The sequence below is a fragment of the Podarcis pityusensis genome (assembly GCF_964106645.2).
Source record: "Podarcis pityusensis genome assembly, contig: HAP1_SCAFFOLD_279, whole genome shotgun sequence".
Lineage (NCBI taxonomy): Eukaryota > Metazoa > Chordata > Lepidosauria > Squamata > Lacertidae > Podarcis > Podarcis pityusensis.
The window spans coordinates 29,022-47,864 of NW_028293419.1; the positions used below are offsets into that span (position 1 = coordinate 29,022).

The 18,843-nt window shown below is 42.4% G+C and overlaps 1 protein-coding gene and 1 pseudogene across 2 annotated transcripts; one reads left to right on the forward strand and one right to left on the reverse strand.

The window, feature by feature from the left end:
* Positions 1-2,393: 2,393 nt before the first annotated feature.
* LOC308468980 (DGAT1/2-independent enzyme synthesizing storage lipids-like) lies at positions 2,394-8,428 on the reverse strand (annotated as a pseudogene). The gene is made up of 5 exons (XR_013991579.1): positions 8,419-8,428; positions 7,877-8,068; positions 7,402-7,462; positions 7,015-7,154; positions 2,394-2,591 (listed from the first exon to the last, which is right to left on the reverse strand). The product of XR_013991579.1 is annotated as a DGAT1/2-independent enzyme synthesizing storage lipids-like (transcript).
* Positions 4,178-7,007, forward strand: LOC308468977 (general transcription factor II-I repeat domain-containing protein 2-like). Its single transcript, XM_081024307.1, has 2 exons — positions 4,178-4,277; positions 4,563-7,007. Exon 2 carries the CDS (start codon positions 4,570-4,572, stop codon positions 5,839-5,841), a length of 1,272 nt encoding a protein of 423 aa, XP_080880433.1. The 5' UTR covers positions 4,178-4,277; positions 4,563-4,569; the 3' UTR covers positions 5,842-7,007.
* Positions 8,429-18,843: the final 10,415 nt, after the last annotated feature.

Below are 18,843 nucleotides of genomic sequence, written 5' to 3' on the forward strand. Positions count from 1 at the left end.
AATTATTCATTCTGACTCCTCCTCATTTCCCCTCCCCCAGCAGCATCGACTCCTACGGAAGCTTTCCATTGCCAAACATTGTTGCGTACGCTGCTCTGGTACCCTCAGCGACCGCTGCATCCTAGGGGATGGAGGATCTCCCATCTCTACCTGGTTTTCTCTCTCATAGTTTGGCTGCAATTCATAGCTGTCTCTCTCCCCCCTGTCAGCTCCAGGAGAAGGGGGGGGGGGAGAGATTCCTCTCATCTGTCTGCTTCTTCATTCCAGTCCCTGACACCAATACTGTCAGGCATCATAAAGAATATCTACCTCTCATCTCTATAATAACATTCCCCAACACACCCAATGATTTTCAGATCGAAAGCTTGGGCCTTTGTTCACATCATCTTCAGGAACAAATGCCCAACAAATTCTTAAATCCTGATCAGCCTACTCTGGTATTCATAATTGAGGCTATGGCAGAAACAAATCAGCTAAGATGGAAACTTGAGTCTTTCAGGAGCTAAAAGATAAAGGTGTGTGTGTGTGTAAGTGTAAGCCTGGTTGCTCCAGCAACTCTGGGCAGCTAAGAACATAATAAAAACACAGCAACACATCATCGATTAAAAGCTTCCTGATACAGGATTGCATTCAGATGTCTTCAGAAATTTGTGTAGTTGTTTATCTATTTGACATCAGATGAGGGTGTTCCACAGGGCGGGAGCCACTCCCAACTATGAAGGCAGCTTGCCTGATTCCTTGTAACATCACGTCTTGCAGTGAGGGAACCGCCGGAAGGCCCTCAGAACTGGATCTTAGTTCACAGGCTGAATGATGAGGGTGGAGACACTCCTCAGGTATACAGTGGCAGGGCCATTTAGGGCTTTAAAGGTTAACACCAACACCAACACTTTGAATTGTGCTCAGAAATGTACAGGGAGCCAATATACGTAGATCTTCCATGCTGGGTGTTATATGGTGCCAGCGGCCGCTCCTTATCACCAGTCTAGCTACCAGAATCAACACAGAATTAACCTGTTCATCCATGGACAGATGTGAGTTCAAAATGACTCTAAGGTTGTGCACCTGATCCTGATTATTCAATACCTTCTGAATAATCCTATTATTCAATACATGGCAGCATGGCTTAGGTTTGCAAAGTTGCATCTGAAAAAACCACAAGACTTCTGGAACAATGTCCTTTGTACAGACGAGACCAAAGTGGAGATGTCTGGCCTTAATGCACAGCACCACCTTTGACGAAAACCAAACAGCATATCAGCACAAGCAGCTTGGGGTGGTGATTTGGGCTTGTTTTGTAGGCACAGGAGCTAGGAACCTTGTAGTCATTGAGTCAACCATGAACTCCTCTGTATACCAAAGTATTCTAGAGTCAAATGTGAGGCAATTTGCTGACAGCTATAGCTTGGCCAAAATTGGGTCATGCTGTTAACAGGACAAGGATCCCAAGCATACCAGGAAATCTATCACATAATGGCTGGAAAAGAACAGAATCAATGACCTAGTCAAAGTCCAGACCTCAGCCCAATTGAAATGCTGCGCAAGACCTTAAGATAGCTGTGCATAAACAGATGCCAGCAAACTTCAATGAGCTGAAGTGATGTGAGAGACTGATAAAGTCCTACAGAAAATGATAGCTTCTTATTGTTGCTAAATGTGGTTCTACAAGCTATTTAATAATAAGATGTACTTAGTTTTTCACACATGGCTTTTCCATATTGTCTTTATTTCTGTTAATAAATGGCACAGTGTAATGTGTCATTTGTTGTTGTTCACCTGAGGGTGTGTGTGTGTATAATCACATTTTTAAATGTGGAATTGTTCCCAATGTAGTAAACATTCATATAGATTTGTTTTGGGATGCCTCATAGGAATCATAGAATAATAGAGTTGGGGTGAACCACAAAGGTCATCTATGCCAACCCGCTTGAAGCTGAATCACTCCTTTTCGAGAGCAGATGCACCTCATGCCTTCCTCCACAGACATCCTATTGGGAGAAAGCCAGCTAATGGGTGCTAGACGAACAGGCCTCTGAGTTCCTGGGCCCTTGACCAGGACCAGCCAGCCACAGCTGCTTTGTTGACCCCTTGGGATAACTCTGTGTACTGCAGAGGTCTGCAGCCCACAGGTTCAAACCAAGTGAAAGCTTATCTCTATAAACATAAAAGAGATGTGAATAAAAGAGACATTACTCTTTCACTTGTAATATTATTTCATGTTTCAGTTAAGCACTCGCCTTCCCATTATAAAAGGGGCATTCTGGGAGTATTGCAGGATAGGGCAAGAAAGCACTCGTATGTCTTTGAAAACCTAGGACCTTCTGAACACACAGCAGGTGCTGGGTTACTGAGCTAGGGTCCCTTCCAGATAATTAATAAACAATACAGCACAATTCTGTGTATATCAGCTTAGCTTTAATAACATAATTATTAATGCTTCCTATAACAGACATCTCGTCAGAAACACTGCAACTGTTTTATATGGACTAGTTAGCTTTGTAATGCTTATCAAATCGTTCTGAAAGAGCTCTTAACATATTTCCTGGGCTTTTTTGGTATTTATCCCTAAGATTTTCAATTGCGGTCTTTGCCTGTTGAAAGAAGAACAAAGGAATACATTGTGTTATAGGAATATATTGCTAAATAGGTGTTCACAGTTATTAATATCTGTGAAGAAAAAGCTAAAGGGATCAGAACCAGAGGCAACCCATTTATTCCAGCTATAGAAGCACAATATGTAACTTCTTTCATGCAAATGTCTATGTATAATTAGATGTGTTGCACGAGAGTCCTTGTCTCTCAACCCTCAAAAGTGGTTTCTTCAACATGGAGGGTTGGGCCAGAGCAGCCAGGGTGAGGAACCCCCACTAGGAAACTGCTCATCTCTCAGTGAATCCAGCCCACACTCTTTATGTTTACCAAGAGCACTGTATGAGAATGGCAGAGATACAACCAAACATAAGGGCCTTGGGCTGCTTGGTACGTATTATCCTGCACAGCTGTTACCTCCAGCTATGTGAGGAAAACGGTAGAAATGCTATTGAGTTATATTTCACTATGCTCAGTGCTATTTTTCCAGAAAAAGAGGTGCCTGAACTCACTATGAACACCTCCCTCGTTCTCTTCAAATGGCAATGGCTAACAGGGCTAGTGACAGAAATCAGTCACCTCCTGGTTCCATGCCTGAAAACAGCACAGCAGGGCACGGGTAAAATAGTAGAGTAGAATGGAGTCACATTCACGTGCAGAGTTGCAGTAAGTCACACAAACATCAGAATTTCTTCAGTAATAGTTTTATTGAGGCTTAAGAGCGTAGAGTGCTTACTGGGTCCCCCACCGGGGAGGGGGCTTGGAAGAACCCTATGGGGCAGATTCTGGGGCAGGGGTCGGCAACCAGCAGCTCCAGAGCCGCATGCGGCTCTTTAACACCTTTGCTGCGGCTCCGGGGCGGAGGCGAGGGGAGGAGGCGCATTTTCCGGGTGGAAACACGCAAAAAGCCGCTTACGAGTGGATCACTCCCTTATCTACCGGGGGCACCTTGATCGCGCCGAAAACCTCTCCGTTTGGATTGCTTGCTGCCTATCCAATTCGATTCGCTGCTGGAAGCCTAGCGCGCTACGCAAGCTCATCGCCGCATTTTACCTTTCCTGGGGAGGACTCGGCGCGCCTGGCTGATCAGGTTGTGGGGTACTTTTATTTCAAGTCGCGGTCGCGTGGAATTTGTGCTTTGTGACCGTTTGAAGCGGGGGGTTTTTCTTGGGAGGCTGGGCGGCGCGAAGAGAGGGAGGCTTGTGGTAGTGTCGGGGCTTGTCTCTAGCAACGTAAGTCCTCGCTATTTGGTCACGCGCGCAGCATTCTCCTTGTGGGGGTGAGGTGGCTTCGGCACTCCAACGCTTGCTTTGCGGGCTGCTTTCTTTAACGCGGAAGGTTGAGGCTCTAAAAGCGTCGGAAGCAGCTGTGCTGTTGCTGGGTAACCGGATCGTCCCGGCAGCCATCTTATCTGCCCACGTGGTCTTCTGAGGCGGCCGCCATCTTACTATAGGCAATTCCACGTGGGAGTTAGTTGCCTGAAGCCCCTTTTTAGTTGCTTGAAGCCCCTTTTTAAACTTAAGCAGGGGAAAGTTTGGTGAATAGCTAACGCTTTCCTTGGGGAACGTTATGCAGCAGCTTCTTGCCAGTCTTTGTCGTCCTGCCTTTGTAAGCAGGCTGCATTGAAAGGGGGCATGTACGCTGGTCACTGTTTTGAAGGGGAGTGAAGAACACACACTCAAAAAAAGGTAACTTGTTAATTTAACGTTTATTTCTATGAGGAGGAGTAATTCTGAGGGGTCAAACAAAGAAATAATAAAAAGTGTCAAAAAAGGTATTTTTATAATGACGAGGATGGCATTGGGCCCTCATTATTAATTATTATTTACATCAGGCACTGATTATGATTTATGGTACACTGGGGCCCTGATTAATTTTCTGTGGCATTTTGGGGCATTGATTATTGGGCATAGCAAATTTTGCTATGGGGCCCTCTGATTTCTAATTACGTCCCTGTTTTGGACCCCTGGTAGGCCAGCCATGGATAAAGGCAAGAAAAGAAAAATTTCTGAAGAAAACAGAATGTTTAATGATACATGGACAGAATCATTTGCATTCTCTACTGACAAGACTGGTTTACCAGTATGCTTAATATGTGGTGAGAAATTTGCAAACAACAAAAAGTCAAATATTGCAAGACATTTCCAGAATAAACACACAGCCTTTGCTGAAAAATATCCAGATGGAGATGAGAGACGAAAAGCCGTTGTAGAACTTATGAGGAAGGTTGATAGGAGCAAAAATAATTTCAAGAATTGGGTGAAGTCTGCAAATTCCACAACATATGCTAGTTTTGTAGCCGCTCAGGAAATAGTCAAGCACGGGAAGCCGTTCACAGATGGAGATTATATAAAAGAAGCATTCATTAAGATTTCGGAACATCTATACATGGACTTCAAAAACAAGAATGAAATTGTGCAGAAAATCAAAGACATGCCTCTGTCTGTGAAGACTGTTAAAGACAGAACCCTAAAAATGGCAGAAAACATTAGCAAACAGCAAATTCAAGACATTAATTCAGCTGTGGTGTACTCCATCACCTGTGATGAGTCCAAAGATAAAGGTGATATTGAACAAATAGCACTGTTCTGCCGATATGTGAACTCTTTTGGGCCACAGGAAGAACTGATTGAGCTGATACCACTAAAAGACCAAACAAGGGGTGAGGATATCTGTAAGGCTGTCCTGGACTTTTTAAGTGCTAAAAAAATAAACACCAACCACCTGGTCTCAGTGGCTACTGATGGGGCACCGAGCATGAGAGGAGCACAGAAGGGCTTTGTGGCTCTACTGCAGAAGGCACTGGGTAGAACGCTGCTGTCATTTCATTGCATCCTGCACCAAGAGGCATTGTGTGCTCAAACATTTCCCCCCGAATGCACAAAAGTGATGGATGTGATCATTCAGATTGTTAATAAGATAATGGCAAAGGGTTTAAACCACCGCCAGTTGCGTTTGCTATTGGATGAGGTGGAAAGCACATATTCTGACCTCCTGCTCCACAACAAGGTCCGGTGGTTGTCCAGAGGCGAGGTGCTAAAATGCTTTGTCACATGTTTGGAAGAAGTAAAAACCTTCCTGGCCAGCAAAGAGCTTACCTTTGCTGAGCTGGAACAGCCAGAGTGGCTGGAAAAATTACATTTTATGGTAGACATGACAGCCCATCTAAACACGCTAAATACAACCTTCAGGGGAAAGGAGGCACAGCCCTGCACATGCTGGAGGAGGTTTTGGCATTCGAGCGCAAGTTGACAGTGTTTGTCAAAGATTTCCAGAGAGGTACACTGTCTCACTTTCCCTCTTTGAGAGAGTTCAAACAAAGTCATGATACGATAAATTTGGAATATTTCAAGTCTGCAATCACCGCAATGCAAAGCTCGTTTGGGAAACGATTCTGTGGGTTCAGAGAGGAAAAAAACACATTATCCTTCCCTGTCACTCCCCTGGCGATCGATCCATCCCTATTGAATATGACTGCATTTCCAGGTGTAAGTCAACCTGATCTTGAGCTGGAACTGGCAGATATAGCCGACAAAGATATATGGGTGTCCAAGTTCAAATGCTTGACCGCTACTCTTGAGGATGTTGCCCGTCAGAAGGCCATTCTGGCTCAGAATCATAAATGGAGTGATATTGAAAACCTTCCCAAACAGGACAAACTTGTATTCGAAACATGGAATGCCATCCCCAACACTTATATAAACATGAAAAAGTATGCATTTGGAGTCCTCTCGATCTTCGGTTCCACATATGTATGTGAGCAGGTCTTCTCCAACATGAACTATATTAAAAACAAACATCGATCACGCCTCACAGATGACAGCTTGCAAGCCTGTGTGAAAATGAAGGTGACGTCTTACAGCCCTGATGTGCAGACACTGAGCACTGAGGTTCAGGAGCAAAAGTCCCATTAACCTGGTTACCTGGTTGTAAATTAAATATTTTAATTAGCTATTAATTTGTCTTTTTTTTCTTGAGATTGACAGCTGACTGCACGATCCTGTATATATAGCATTAAGGTAAGAAACAATATATGCATTGTTATATTTGTTTTAAATGTCGCAATGGTTTTGCGGCTCCCAGTTGTTGTTTTTCTTCGGAAACGGGTCCAAGTGGCTCTTTTTGTCTTAAAGGTTGCAGACCCCTGTTCTGGGGCATATGGTGGGCAGAAGAAGTTCTACTGCATGAGCAGATCTTTGTGCAGCACTACATAAAATGCATAGGTTTTTCATGGTCTCAACAATTTACAGAGAGGGAAAGCTGAGTGATGAACATAATGCACAAAAGTCTATATAATGAACCCGATCTCTGGTCATATAGAATGAGTAAGTCAGTAGTCAGAATTCAATTTATACAACTGAAAGAGAGAAACCAACAGGAAAACAATATTCTGCTTTTTTACTTCCTTGTGTAGAGTTAACTTACTTTTTCAGCCAGCTCTGCAGCTTTTATATTTGGATCATATGGGATGGGTTCTCCAATATATGTCCTCAGTTTCACTGGAAGTCCTCCATATATGGGAAGGTAGAGAAGTCTTGTTTTCTCATATAACCATCTTATCAACCCTATGTATGAAAGGGAAAAGAGTCTGTAAGAAAGCGATCCCATATCAAATTTGAAATTAGTTGGCATTCTGAGTTTTTAGCAATCCCAATCAATCCATCCCAGACATGAGGTTAAATAATTTGAGTGCATATTTTTAAGAGACAGCACAACTTTTGCAGAGAAGTGTACATTGAATAAACTACTAGTAGTTTATTGCCTGACATCAGATCTCTTGATCAACCAAAGAATATAAGATATTTTGCTCACTTGACTTTCCAATGTTCCTGAATGTTTCACAAACGTTTTGTATAAACATAGGGATGATGGGCTGAAAGAAAATAAGAAGAAATACAAAATCAAAAGAAAGGTGAGAACTGGAGAATTCCTTCACCCCACCCGCTCCACCTTTATTTTGGTTAAGGACTAGGAATAATGCTCCCCATCTAGGATTACAATGACAAGCCAGATGCAATTGACTTCAAATTGCACATGCTGTCCTCCAGAGTTTCAGGAATTGAAGAGGAAAAAAGCTATTTTTCTTTTTAAATGTAAGTGATTTCAATAGCTTTTTTTTTAAAAAAAGCAGGAGTAGGAAATACTTGGAACTCCAGATATCATTTGACCCCCAAACAGGATATTAGCCATCCTCAACTACTTAGGATGCTAGATCAAGGATGTCAACACATTACGTCTTATCTAGGATAATCATGAAGGCAATGCAAATTGCACAAAGATCACTCACCACTTTTGCCTCGAAAGCTATCCCGAGCGAAACCTGTGCTGTTACCCCACATTATGTTGTAGTCATTACTAAAGTTTGATTCTCTACCTCCACCAGGGGAAATGCCCAGTAAATGGCCTTTCTTCAAAATTTCCACACATTCAGCTTTATTGAAATCTTTCAAATTGATGGAATCAAAAAGTATCTTCAGCCCTGAAAAAAGAAGCCCCAAATAGAAAGAAAATGCATTTTATATAACGCTTATTTAGGAAATATTGTGGACGCTATATAAGTGTCATTATTCCAAAGATATTGCACTGTTACAGATCACAAGCATAGTTCTCTGCCAATCCTTTTCAAGTAGGATTTCGTGGAAGTGCTGAGGTGGCCACCTTTTTAGACATGCGTTCCACAAGTGAAGTCCATAGTACAACAGAATGACATTCAAGTTTGCATTATGATAAAAATACAGGCCACAGTGCCTTGCGGCATGCACAGAGAGACAGATACACACACACATGGCACAGATAAGCCCATGCTGGTTGAATCCTGCCTACACCAACATAAGTCCATCTTTTCATGCACAGGTAAGTGGGTGGAGATTATATGCTGCATTAATTCACCCAGTGGACAAATTCACCCCCCAAACAGAGCACTCTGTGCTACTGGGCATTTTGGGGCTCTGTACTTCCTTCCTTCCTTATTTAAATAACCCTTTGGTGGTGTCATAGTTCCTTGCTGTGGCTGCTGTGTGCATGCAGAGGAAGATGATGTGTGGGGAGTGGCAGTGGAGGGCCATGAACACTCCAGCAAGGGTGTCACGTGGGTTTGATTGCAGTGTCACATGGGAGCATAAAAGCTTTGTGTGGGAGTGCTTGATTGGCCATGTGTTCGGGTGGGGCCCTGTTTTCTGGTATCTTTGTACCTGAAGAAATCATCAAGTTGGAGACCCAGTTTCCTACACCTTGTCCTATTCTGGCATTAAAGTCAGAAGCAATTATATGCAGTTACAGCACAGAAATCAGATGTCACTTTATCCAGTTGGCCCCATTTTTTAGATCCCTGAGGAAGAATGTAGAAAGTAATCTCATAGCTGTTATGAGGCCAGATAAGGTATTCCTGCAATCTGTGATCATGGGCCAAAAGACGCAGGTCGACATGCTGTGTTGGAAACATAGGTAAAGGTAAAGGGACCCCTGACCATTAGGTCCAGTCATGGCCGACTCTGAGGTTGCGGCGCTCATCTCACTTTATTGGCAAAGGGAGCCGGCGTACAGCTCCCAGCAGGACTAAGCTGGCCAGCATGTGGCCAGCAGGACTAAGCTGCTTCTGGCGAACCATGCTTCTGGGTTATTGGAGATCATGCCACAATACTCAGCCATCATATCATTATGTGAGATGAGTTCTTCAGAGGTCCAGAATATGGGAAGTCCATGTGAAATCTACCATATTTTTCGCTCCATTAGATGCACCTTGTTTTAGAGGGGGAGAACACGAAAAAAAAATTCTCACCCTCTCTGCTCAGCACCCCTTCAGCGAAGCTGCATGAAAAACGGAACCCCTTCCATTTCTCCTCCCGCTTGGCTTAAGGGTTGCTGCTCAGCTCTCCCTTTCTGCTGAAGCTGGGAGAGTCTTGCTCTCCTGGCTTCAGCGAAAGGAACCTGAAGCCTGCGGAGCGCAGTGGGAACTCGCGCTGCACTCCGAAGGCTTCTGGAGGCTATCCGGGAAGCGTGGTGTAATGAGTATGGGTTGCTTGTGCGTAAGTTGCCACCTCTCCTGGCTTTGTTGCCTTGTTAAACCTTTCAGTCTGGACAGCCCTTCACTTCGTGGCTGCCTCAGTCGCTAGCAGAATCCGTCAGTGGGCGTTTCTTAAACCTTTTCCAACATAAAAGTTGTTTGACACCCAGTCTCCTCCTACTCTCTCTGCGCGGAAGTCTTCTGCGCAGGGAGGGCGTGGGTAGCGGAGGACCCGTGCTCTCCCTGCTGGTGTCCGGTGAAGAGTCTGGGAGCCCTCTCGCCGATTCCCCCATCTGCCCCTCTTTATTCCTGGTGTTGCGCTGAATTGCTTCCCCATCTGCTGAGCTGCCTCTCTCTCTCTGCTGGGCCCTTCTCCAGCATCATTTGAGAGCCTTCCCTCCGCCTCTAGCTCCGATGTCCGTTCCCTGACACGTGGAGAGCGAGAAGGCTCCCTCTGCGCTTCGGAGCCTTCGCGTTGCTATCGCTGAAGCCAAGGAGCCTGCATTCGTTCCATAGGACGCACACACATTTCGCCCTAATTTTTGGAGGGGAAAAAGTGCGTCCTATAGAGTGAAAAATACGGTAATAATAAATAATTCAGATTGTAATAATTCAGGATGAAACGGTGAAATCTGCTATGATTAAATGGGCACAAGACGTTGGACATAACATAATGATGGCTGACTGGGAACAGTTGTGGACCACAGGTATGAAGTTTACCGCATGTAATGCCTTAAGAGAGAATATTATGAAAATGATATACAGGTGGTACATAACCCCAGTAAAGCTTGCAAAAATCTACCATTTGCCTGATAATAAATGTTGGAAATGTAAAGAAACTGAAGGTACATTCTTTCACCTTTAGTGGACGTGCCCAAGGATTAAGGTTTTCTGGGAGATGATTTATAATGAATTAAAAAAGGTATTTAAATATACCTTCTTGAAGAAACCAGAGGCCTTCCTCCTGGGCATAGTCGACCAATCGGTGTCAAAGAAGGATAGAACTTTCTTTATGTATGCTACAACAGCAGCAAGAATACTTATTGCAAAGCATTGGAAGACACAAGACCTACCCACACTGGAGGAATGGCAGATGAAAATGATGGACTACATGGAATTGGCGGAAATGACTGGTAGAATCCGAGACCAGGGAGAAGAGTCGGTGGAAGAAGATTGGAAGAAATTTAAAGACTACTTACAGAAATATTGTAAAATTAATGAATGTTAGAATGATGTTGGATTGAAGTTAAGTGGTTTCTAGCTGTAATGGTATAAAAGAATATGGAAAAATTGGACTTTCAATACGTAAAAAACTAATGCTATAATATATTAAGATTAAAGATTAGGATTAAAATGGAGGGAAAGGAATTGCTGGACTAATAAACTGAACTGGAATACAAAAAAGGGAGGTATGAGGAGGTCCGGGAAATAAGTAAATGAAAGAGAAGTGATGAAAAGATGGAATTGTTTTTAATTGTGTGTTTTTTTGTACTTTGTATTCTTCTTTTTTTATTTTTTTTCTCTTTCTTATTTATGTATCCTTTTTTTGAAACCTTAATAAATATCATTTAAAAAAAACAACAGATTGTAATTTAGTTTTTTGTTTTGTTTTGCTTTTGAATTGGATTTTGATTTGATTTGATTTGTTATTAATTGGATGTTCTTAATGGAAAATGTATAAAAATTATTATTATTATTATTATTATTATTATTATTATTATTATTATTTAAAAACATCCTTTCCACCCACCCTTGCTAGGAATAGGGGAGCCCTCATCACTGGTATTTGAGGAATGATGAATTCCAGAGGGGCACTGTTTCAGCTAAAACAACATGTTTTTATCTCGCATATATCTGAGTCTGCATGCAATGCTTTCCCCCTGTTGGCTTGGACAGTAGTGTACACTTGACATTAGCTACCATCCATATCTATCCCAGCTTCAAATCAACCCTGACTAAAAGAAATGAACATCCTAGCTGTGTTTTAAGTTGACAGTGTGGAAACAGGCTAAGATGTTCATACAACTAGTTTTTACACGCACACAAACACACACACACACAGAGAGAGAGAGAGAGAGAGAGAGCGCATCCTGCACAGGAAGTGACAAATAATACAACTACTAGGACATCTTAAAAAGCAGAGACATCACCTTGCCAACAAAGGTCCGTATAGTTAAAGCTATGGTTTTCCCAGTAGTGATGTATGGAAGTGAGAGCTGGACCATAAAGAAGGCTGATCGCCGAAGAATTGATGCTTTTGAATTATGGTGCTGGAGGAGACTCTTGAGAGTCCCATGGACTGCAAGAAGATCAAACCTCTCCATTCTGAAGGAAATCAGTCCTGAGTGCTCACTGGAAGGACAGATCCTGAAGCTGAGGCTCCAATACTTTGGCCACCTCATGAGAAGAGAAGACTCCCTGGAAAAGGGAGGGAAAGATGGAGGGCACAAGGAGAAGGGGAAGACAGAAGACAAGATTGTTGGACAGTGTTCTCAAAGCTACCAGCATGAATTTGAACAAACTGCGGGAGGCAATGGAAGACAGGAGTGCCTGGCGTGCTCTGGTCCATGGGGTCGTGAAAAGTCGGACATGACTAAATGACTAAACAACAACAACAACAGGACATTTGCAAACAAAGCATGGTCTACTATGGTTTCAAACTGAATGAGAGACTTTGATGAGAGTCCTGCATTGAAGAGGGTTGACTAGATGACCCTTGGAATCCCTTCCAGTTCTACACTTTATGATTCTATGAACAATTTTTTTTACTTACATTCCTGGTAAGTCTAAATCGCCTTTGCTTCAGTCACCTCTCTGTGGATGCAGCAGAAGTCCTGTCTGGTGCACTTTTTTGTAGGCTAATTTCCACCCCTATGGAGAAACGTCCCTTTCTGTGGTGCTTTAATGAGACTGTGATGAGTGTGCCATTTGTATGAAGAAACCAAGCATTGTGAAAAAGACTACTAAGAGGTTGTGCCCATTTGTAATTAAAGATTATGAAGTCACACCTACAATAGCAGCCATGTCACATAACAACATATTGGGTCACAGAACACCAGCTATTGACTAAGTGGTAAAGGTAGGTATTGTGACAAGTGTGTTACCTCCATTTGCTGGTGGCTTCTCCCACTATAAGATGTGTATGAGATAGGAACATGATGTAATACACAAACCTTAATAACATGTTCGGTTTACAATATTGAATCCTTGTGCTGCTCGAGTAAAAGCTCTTCCATTGGCACCATGCTGCATTTAATTATGCAGCATGTATTGCTTGCTTTGGAGCCCCAGAAATTCCAGGCTGACATGCTCTGATATCAAAGGGTCTCTGGCATCCGGCACATGTTCAATACTGTCAGGTGGAGGTGAAGGATCCAAGTCCAGCATGTGTTTGTCAGTTAAGTCAGAGCAGTAATCGCATACATATACGTTGGTCCATTTTACTCTGTCATGCAGTGCCTGCAATTCAGTCACAGACTCATTAAAAACTGAAATTCATCAGGCAGTTTACAATATGATGATGATCATATCTATCTACATCTACATCTACATCTACATCTACATCTACATCTACATCTATATCTATTGTCAGGCTTTGGGGGATTTTATCCCTCCCCCCCCCCCTGGTGGCAGCAAGAAGCAGAGAAAAACAAGACAAGTTCTTACTAATGAGTTTATTCAATCATCACAGCGAGAGACAATGGCATTGCTCCAACTGAGATCCTCTCCACTCCCTTCCTACCAACAGCGCTTTCCCTTACAGTGGCCGCCAGGGGCTAATTGTCTCTGAGTCCTTTGCTCTTGCACTCTCAACAAACACCAGGTTCTGGGAGAAGGGGGGTCAGAAATACTCTCCAGTGATAACATCTCAGCTGGCTGCTCTGGCTCTGTCTCCTCACCATGGCATATCTTTCTAAACATATCTGTAACTTGCCTTGGAATGCCCCAAAATTTGCTATCAGCCTCAGTTTCTTGCTGGTTATTCATCTTCTTGTAAAAACAGAGCAAAAATGAGGAAGCACATAGAACCAAATACACTATTCTCAATAATGGATAAAGCAAATCAGAAGCATAAATAACCACCCTGGGTGATCCACTGAGCTCAGGTATTGCTGTGAGTCGTGAAGGCCGCTCCCTGCAAGGCCCTTTCCACCTGGCCTAGGGGGTGGGGCCCAGACTCACCAGCTCTACTAAAGCGGTGCCTGGTGAGACCAGAGGGACATTGCCTGACAACAAACCCTAACTATTGGATTATTTTGCCCCATCTTTTAGTGCCTGCCAAAGAGCTGTGTCATGCTTATGATAATGTTTTATTCTTTTGTTAGTTAGTTATGCTGTTTTAAATGTGCATTTTATATTTGACCTCACGTAGCAGTGGTTTTTTAAAAAAATGTTTAAGTTTTGTTTTTTGTTAACTTACTTTGTGGAGTGTGTATTCTGTAGTTTACCTCCTTTGTAATGTTTTATTTTGAAATCTTCTTGGATAATTTAGTTTGTTTTGTTTTTTTAGTTAATTATGTTGCTTTGACTGTATAGTCTATATTTGACTTTCTTCAGATTGTCTTATTGATGTTTTAATGTGTTTTAAACTGCTTTTGAGATATTTCTTAAAATATAAAGCGATATAGAAATGAAATAAATAATTAGATAATCTAATAATTAAATAAATGGTACTACTATCGCAAACAAAAGTGCGCCTAAAAAGGTTGATGAGGGCTTTCTCAGGATACTGTCAAAGAGAACACCTGGCTGTGAATTGCAAGAAGTCAAACTAAAGAAAACTAAATTTTCAAGAAATTATAGGACCCATAGGCGGTATGTGAATAATCTGTTGATCGAATAAGTTAAAGTCTTTAAATACCTTTGCCCTGTTTTTCAGTCAGCAGGGTCGTGGGGAGCACATCAGAAATATGCAAAGGAAAAAGCATCTCAAAGCGCCAAAATTCTGACAGGCTTTTTACATACAAAAGGTGGCAATCACATACCATCAGCACTGTTTAAAGCTAATCCCCTAGCACAGTTATTGCATGGGATCAGATTTGGACAGGCCCTCACCTTGGATCTACAGAAGCTGTTCAACCTAAGTTCCTAAGGCAATTTTTTTCTGTTCCATCCTGTGTTCCAAATGCTTCATTGCGCTTAGAGGCTAGTCTCCCCTCAGTTGAATTACAGGTTTGGTGTAGGACATTTAATTATTGGCTTTGCCTAAATTTAAACCCCACTGGTCTACTACACTTAGTATTGTAAGTTGTCATGAGAGTGCTTGGACTAAAATTGTCAGCCAAAAGATTTACTTTTCTGGTTTATCATCACAACAGTTATTAACACTGGGCTTCAGTAAAGTAAATAATTAAATTAGACAGCACCTAATTGAATGACAGAATAATTTGGCCACAATAAGGCAATTTTGTCCATGGTATGATTATTTTCTACCTAGTCATTTTGACACTTGGGCACCCTATTTGCAAAATTTAACAATTCCAAAATACAGACGTGCTTTCACTTTCGCAAGCTTGAATAAACTGCCTTCAGCTGTACTTGAGGGTCAATTTCAGAAAATTCCACTGGAAAAACAATTATGTCCATGTGGAGATGGCAGTATTGAGTCAGTGGCTCATGAGCTTCTGCTTGCACTCTTTCTAAAGATTTGAGGAGTGAGGGTATTACTATTGTCCATGCTGGGTTGCTCTACTATTGTCCATGCTGGGTTGCTCAACCATTGCTACTGTGTCCTTTCTTCCAGCGGATCAAGATGACCAGGTGGCAGCAAAATCTGCAAGGTTTTTAGAGGGGGCAATTAGAATAAGATCTATTATTTGATTATTGATCTAAACCTCCAAAATGTATTTTGTATAGTTAAGTTTTTACCTCTATCTTCAGTACATTTTCTTTTATTGTATTCCTATAGCTAATGGCTGATGCAAGTAAAGATTCTTCTGATCTAAACTTCTCAGGTTTTATGAGGATTTATAAGGGGGTGCTGCATCATCACTCCAAAAGTCACCAGGAAATGATCTATCTGACAATGGGCTCAGCACAAACCCCGCTATCGATGCATTTCTGCCTTCCCACTCCCTTGCAGAAACCTGAACCAGGGTATGCCCTGCCTAGGTAAAGGTAAAGGGACCCCTGACCATTAGGTCCAGTCGTGGCCAACTCTGGGGTTGCGGCACTCATCTTGCTTTATTGGCCGAGGGAGCCGGGTGGCCAGCATGACTAAGCCGCTTCTGGTGAACCAGAGCAGCACATGGAAACGCCGTTTACCTTCCCACCGGAGCGGTACCTCTTTATCTACTTGCACTTTGATGTGCTTTCGAACTGCTGGGTTGGCAGGAGCAGGGACCAGGCAACGGGAGCTCACCCCATCGCGGGGATTCGAACCACCGACCTTCTGATCGGCAAGTCCTAGGCTCTGTGGTTTAACCCACAGCGCCACCCGCATCCATACCCTGCCTAATGGGCCTCTAATTTACTGAGACAGTCTCATGGTTGCCACAGAAGCCATGATTCCTGAGCTGCCCCAGACCTATAGGTTTTATGATCAAGAGCCATGAGTTACTTCCCTCCCTTGGGACAGTGAATTCTCAAACTTTTTGTGAAAGTGAGCAGAGAGGGAGAGATTTCTTGGCACTGATAGGAGATTGTGAATTGGAGGGATTGTTCTGTGGTATTACGGCAGTGGATAAAGGTGTAGTGTAACTTGATTTTGTTTGAAATGTATTGTTATGAATAGATTGCGGACTTCCGTTTTTCGCCGCCATGGTGAACAATGGTTCTCACCATAGCATGCAGACAATTAAGGATAATTTGAGAGTAATTCCATTGCAAACCCACCCACCCCCAGGTCGGGGGGAGCGCTCACACTCACAGATTGCCCAGTAGCTGCCTCCCACTCCTACGGAATGCCCTGCATGCATTGGAAACTCTCCAACGTGGTCACCATGCACAGAGATTCTTCTGTTTTTTAAGCTATATCAGAATTCATACTTGAGAAGCAGGCATGTTCTGGAAGAAGGAGACAAGTTAACCTGCTGCTGAATGAATCAGCCATCGAGTGTCAAGGTCTCGATCTCGAGAAGATTTTAATCGAAATTGGATTGGTATGTGGTAGAGAGAAGCCTTTGTTTTCTCTTTATATATTCACCATGCTTTTTTATAATATGGCACCATATTATATGGGATGTTCTGTGGCAATACCCTCCCACGGAGGATTCTAACTTTGATTTATTATGGTGTTGATGAGATATCAGCTTGTTATCAGATGGGAAAGTATTGAAAGAAAATGCTGAAAGTCTGCCCAGATTAATGGCCAGATGCCAGACCACTTTTGGTTTTGAGAAAAGCAAGGTGGTGAAAGGTCACTACGCAATAAAATTGAGTCCTTGGAGCAAGGGGGAAATGTTGGAAATGATTGATTGCAACAAGAAAGGAAGGTTGAACATTTTTTTAAAAAAAACATTCGACGCAGAAAGTTACCAGATATAAACTCCTCTTGCAAATTAAAGGATATGGAACAGTTAAATACAAATGAAAGTCAACACATCAGTGGCTGATAAAATAAAGGATCAACATAGGAACTGTATTATTTGGGTTAAATTGGATTGAAGCAGCAAAAAGGAATCAACATCTCCTAAAAAACCTCCTAAAATCAGAACATGGGAAGTCAACCAAAATGTTTAATTTGAAATCTGACAATTGGCTTTTTAAATTGAATTATGATTTGGTATTGTATTAATGTGGTCTATATTGGATTGTTATTAATGAAAAATTAATTTAAAAAATTATATTAAAAAATGCAATGTATTGTTGTGGACTGCTGCAGGCTATGGTGGATGATGGGGATTGCTCGCCCTGAGTGACCCGATTGCTCCAAATAGGCAGGAAGGGAGCTTGGGCAAAGCACCTTCTCTAAAAAAGCCCATAAGGAAAATTCTGGTTCCGAAGGGTCCAGTAGTGTCGGAGAACGCTCCCTAGAAGTCTGCAAAGCTCCAAAGGGAACCACAGAAGCTCCAATATTAAACGCAGAGACACTGTGCAATCAAGACCTCTCAGCAAAACGTCTCAAGTGCCACCATTAAAGCAGCAACTTCTCTATAAAGTAAAAAGAAATCAGACCAATTTCGACAAATATATATATATATATATATATATATATATATATGGGATCCACACCAGGGAGGTAAAGAGTAGCCCCCCCCTCCGTCATGGCATAAAATCTGGAGGGACTAAGAGAAGAATAAGTGACATACCCCTTCCAACCCATTGTAAATTGATAATAATGCTACCTCTGGAGTTTCGATCAGCTTTAACCCAGGGATTTCTGTGATCTCTTTAAACATACTTTGCCCCCAAAAATTGCACATATTTACAACCCCACCCCATTTGAACATAATTCCGTTTCCTGGCATCCCCTCCAATATAACACCGAATATTCCTTGTTTATTTGATTTAATCTGACTGGTGTTAAATACCATCTCTAAAAAATTTATAATAATTTTATTTTATTCTTATGGACAGCCTTTTCAACATAGACTGAGATTAGTGGAGCTCCATTTTCAAGACTGAAATTAATGGAGCTCCAACCGGGGCTTTTGTTGAACCAATAAATCTAAAATAATTAACGGCCGGAGTCATCTCGTGGGGCGGGGAGGAGACCCAAGCCTTGCATTCTTGATCCCCCTTTTCTACTTATATTTTATAAATTTCACTGATTTCCCCTTTAATAACTGTATTTTCTTCTTTATCGCCTCTTTTTATAGAGCAGTCTCTATCCTCCTCCATTATCTGTTCACAGACCAGAAATGCTGCAACACATGGCTTTTGACCATAAAACCTCTAGGTCCTGGTCTCCATGGCAACCATGAGACCATCTCAGTAAATTAAAGGCCCAACACATAAGACAGAACATACCCTAATTTAGGTCTCTCCAAGGGAGTGGGAAGGTAGAAATCCATTCGTACGGAAGTTTGTGCTGAGCCCATTGTCTGAGATGGATAATTCGATAGTGAAATTCAAAGTGATGATGCAGTGCCCTTCTATAAGGCTAGGGGATCCATTAAGGTGGTCTGTTCCCAGAGACTTATGGTGGATTCCTGAATACTCAGGAATTTTCAAGTTGGCATGCTCACCACTTCTGTGGAAGTCTTGCTATAGAATTCGGAATTAAGGTAGGCACTTGACAGGTTAGCTCTCAAGTGTCATCCTCAACACTCTCAAGTGCCTTTCTCAACACTCAAGCAATCAGGGCTCCC

Excerpts from the sequence above, each read along its gene's own strand:
- LOC308468977 (XM_081024307.1), top strand. The coding sequence starts at position 4,570 with ATGGATAAAGGCAAGAAAAGAAAAATTTCTGAAGAAAACAGAATGTTT.